This window comes from Azolla caroliniana, unplaced genomic scaffold (assembly GCF_043228905.1).
Source record: "Azolla caroliniana isolate FFs.n. ecotype wild unplaced genomic scaffold, voAzoCaro1.0.p SCAF_1497, whole genome shotgun sequence".
NCBI classification, from domain to species: domain Eukaryota; kingdom Viridiplantae; phylum Streptophyta; class Polypodiopsida; order Salviniales; family Salviniaceae; genus Azolla; species Azolla caroliniana.
Genome location: NW_028231932.1, coordinates 1835 through 5833, shown reverse-complemented (window position 1 = coordinate 5833; position 3999 = coordinate 1835). Strand labels below are relative to the sequence as shown.

At 52.0% G+C, this 3999-nt stretch overlaps 1 protein-coding gene across 1 annotated transcript; it reads left to right on the top strand.

The window, feature by feature from the left end:
• Positions 1-1942: 1942 nt before the first annotated feature.
• LOC147847125 (uncharacterized) lies at positions 1943-3184 on the top strand. Its single transcript, XM_087339537.1, has one exon. The coding sequence runs from the start codon at positions 1951-1953 to the stop codon at positions 3181-3183; it is 1233 nt and encodes a 410-aa protein (XP_087195663.1). The 5' UTR covers positions 1943-1950; the 3' UTR covers position 3184.
• Positions 3185-3999: the final 815 nt, after the last annotated feature.

The following is a 3999-nucleotide window of genomic DNA, read 5'->3' as shown; positions in this document are numbered from 1 at the left end:
AACACGACGTCTCGACTTACTCGAACTTTTCGGGTAGATGGGTTGTAGCATTTGTACCCCTTTCATTCGAGTGAGTATCCTACGAGGATACATTTCTCCGACTTTGGATCTAGCTTTTGCCGCTTTTCGTCGGGTATGTGCATGTATGCTATCGCGCCCAATATCCGGGTGTGCGATAAGTCCAATTTCTTTCCGAAGTATTTTTCGTGCAGAGTGACCTCGTGCACTCCAGATGTTATGCACCGGTTCATTAGGCAGACGGTCGTACTTGCAGCTTCAGCCCAATATGACTTGGGCATATGCTTCTCGTTCATCATGGCCCGTGCTACTTCGAGGATGTGCCGATTCTTGCGCTCGGCTACTCCGTTTTGTTGCAAAGTGTGTCGGCAAGTGAATTCTCGCTGAATTCCTTCCTTTCGGAGATACACCGTGAAATCGTCCAAGAAGCTCCTTGCCGCCATCCGATCGAAGGCATCGTACATGACGACAAGTGGCTTTTTCGACTTCATTTTTAAATCTTTGGAAGTGTCTGAACACTTCGCTCTTTTGCCGCATCGGATAGAGCCATGTGTGCCTGGAGAAGTCGTCGATGAAGAGCATGTAGTATCGGCATTCGCCAAATGTAGCCGACTGCACCAGTCCCCATACGTCGGAATGGACTACGTCGAGTAGACCTTTGCTCACGTTCCGCTCTTTCGGGAATGGGTGTCGGTCAGTGTTGGGCAAAGTCTCTAGGCCCTACCGGGTTCCTAGTTGAGAACTCAAAACATTCAAGCATTGATACCTCTTATAGGTATCCATCTTCCAAGTGTTATTGGTATCTAGACACATGAAAAGACCATAGATCTTTACATTCATGATTATCTTATCGTTATTTTTGGGTGGTAGAAAGCGTGGTTTTACATGGTGGGGAGAAGCATAGGTATCAAAAAGACATATGATGTCGATGCATAACATCAGTTAATATGTGAATAGGTGCACCGGGCATGGTTTTCTCCTATAGCATTACAGAGGTGTGTGATATGGCAAGACAGAGAGGTTGCACGTGTGGTATTACGTACCAAAGTCCCAAAAGAAACGATATGGGGGGGGAGGGGGTACAGAGCTGGGAAGGACAAGCGGTTTCCATATCGGATAGCATTCAGCGAGTCGATGAGTATACGGTTGGATTGTATGGAAGAATCAAGGCTTATCGAGGTTTACATGGGAGGCTTGCTTCGGCAGGGGCAATGGGGGGGTTATCAAACGATGATTAAGTTGTTCGATAGCAGGGGGACATAATATGTACAAGTGGGAGGCTTCTGGGAATTTGTTTATTTCCTGGGATGCATGCCCCTGGGGTTTCTGGTTATTTCCCGGGCATACCCTTCTGCACATACCCTTCTGCACCCAATGAAGCAGAAAAACAAAAATATGAAAGAAAAGAGAGAGAGAGAGAGAGAGAGAGAGAGTCGTGCCGCTTGGCTCGACATACCCACACGTCCTTCCATCGCTGGTGCCCCCTCCGCCTTCCGCTCCCCAATCTCCATCTCCATCTCTGTATCTCTGTGTTCTCTCTGTTCCTCTGTCTGTGTTTGGGCCCCCCCCCCCCCCCCAAAGCTCAAAGAAACGAAGGATCTTGAGAGAAAAAGAGAGGCATAGCGATGGAGAGATAGAAAAAGACAGACAGAGAGACAGAGAGAGCGGAGGGACGAATGGCTAGAGGTGGAGCGCCCCCCCAGCATCGCCGCCTCAGCTGATCCAACAATCAAGGACTGCAGAAAAAGCACTAGTAGGTCTGAGGAATCATGAGAATGCTCATCAAATACTGAGTCGCGGGATTGAAAGGAAAGCAAAAAAAAAAAAGCAAAGGGGGTGTTTGTTTGAAGCAAAGGGATTAGGGTTGAGAAAGACAGAAAGACAGAGAGGAGGAGGAGGAGGAGGAGGAATTAGGGTTGAGAGAGAGAGAGAATGCCTCGTGAGAGGACCCCGGGGCCCGGGGCGTACAACCTGGACGTCCGTCCCATCACTCCGGCCTCGCCGTCTTACTCCATCGCCTACAAGCCATCTGGCGGAAGCGGCACCACCGATGGCCAGCCGGGCCCCGGCACCTACAACCCTAAAACCACCACCTTCTCGGCCGCCCCCGCCTACACCATCCCCGTGAAGCACCCGTCGTCCAATTCGGATCAAGAGAAGACTCGCTTGCCCGGGCCCGGAACCTACAACCTCGGCACCCCCGACATCACCCACCCGAAAGAGCCCGCCTTCACCTTGGCCGGCCGCCGCCGCTCCGGCACCACCGACTACGGCCCGGGCCCCGGCGCGTACACCCTCCCCAAGGTTGAATCGGGCCCCGCCCACACCATCCCCGGCAAGCGCCCAACCTCGGCCTCGGCTTCCGACCGCTCGCCCGGCCCCGGAAGCTACACCCCCTTGAGCAACCGGCCGTCGAGCCCCGCGTACACGATCGCCACCCGCAGCAAGAAGGACTCACAAGACATTGGCCCCGGGCCTGGGTCGTACCAGCCCCGCGTACCGGGCGTGCACGCCCCGGCCTACTCCATCCTCGGCCGGTGGCCCTCCTCCTCCAGCTCTTCGGCCACCACTCCCGGCCCCGGCTCGTACCAGCTCGACCTCGGCGCAGCCCTCACCCATCAACGCGACCCCGCTTTCACCATCAGCTCCAGGCATTCCAAGGCCTCGGCCGACGACCAAGGCAGCCCTGGGCCTGGCTCCTACACCCCGCTCCACTCGTCCCGCACCGAGACCGGGCCCGCATACACCATCGCCACCCGGAAGCTGAGCTCGCGGGGCGAACCCACCCCGGGGCCCGGCACGTACGACGCATCCCGCATCACCGGGAGCCCCGCCTACTCCATAGCCGGGAGGGCCCCCGTCTCACACGCGCCACCAAACCCGGGCCCAGGCGCATACAATATCAAACCGGCCGCCGTGGGCCCCGCGTTCAGCATCCCGCGTCGGTACACCTCACGGCGCAAGTCGGACACCCCGGGCCCCGCGTCCTATTGCCTTGACCTCGATGTTGTCCACACTGCCTCGCCCAAGTTCTCGATGGGCACACGCCATGACGAGAAAGGCAAGGAGCTCTGCCCGGGCCCTGGCTCGTACGAGCTACGCGTCCGCTCCACCGCGCCCGCTTTCAGCATGTCCAGTGGCACGCCTCGATTCGACCCCTACTAAAGGTAAACAAACTTTAAAATCCCCCAAAAAATAATTCCTTAACCTTGCTCTAAAGATTTTACTTTCAAAAAACACACCACCAACAAAAAAAGCACACATTATAATCACTTCATTATCTTTGTATCAAGTTGATATATTTTAATATGACGCTTTGTTTTGAAACCTTGAGGGGCAATGCTAATAATTACTTTTGACCATGTAAACTAAAATCGGGAGTGGCCAAAAATGAGCATGAAATGTGTTCTTCACTAATTCAACAACTTTCCATGAAATGATAACGGCCTTTTTTTAATCTACACTTACGAGCGATTTGTTGAAATTCCCCCCAAACTTGTGTTATGCACTTGCTAAGAGAGAATTTCATGATTTGAGTGTGGCTTTCTAGCACTAAAACATGAGGTTGTGCACCTAGCAATTGATTTATTGCAAATCATTCATCATGCAAAATTCAAGAGGTTTTCATCTATCGTCTCGCAACTATTGTTCTACCACAAGGTATCCAATTATGACAAGCTAAAGTTGAATATACACTTGCTTTAACCCAAGTAATTCGACCAAAGACAAGCTAGGCCTTTTTATATAGGTGCACACACAAGAGACATATGCACATGCTTCACCACAAACTTACATGCTCGTTTGCTTCATATCATTGTGCAATGACACCCATTTATTGAATGCAACCCCATTCTCTTAGTAAACCACTTGGACAATAGTCTATTAGATAGGAAGGATACCTAATTGTAGTCTATCGTTAAATAGGAGCAAACACAAGTTATAGTGTTTTGTTTCAAGTGTATGAGTTCCCCTTGGTTGATG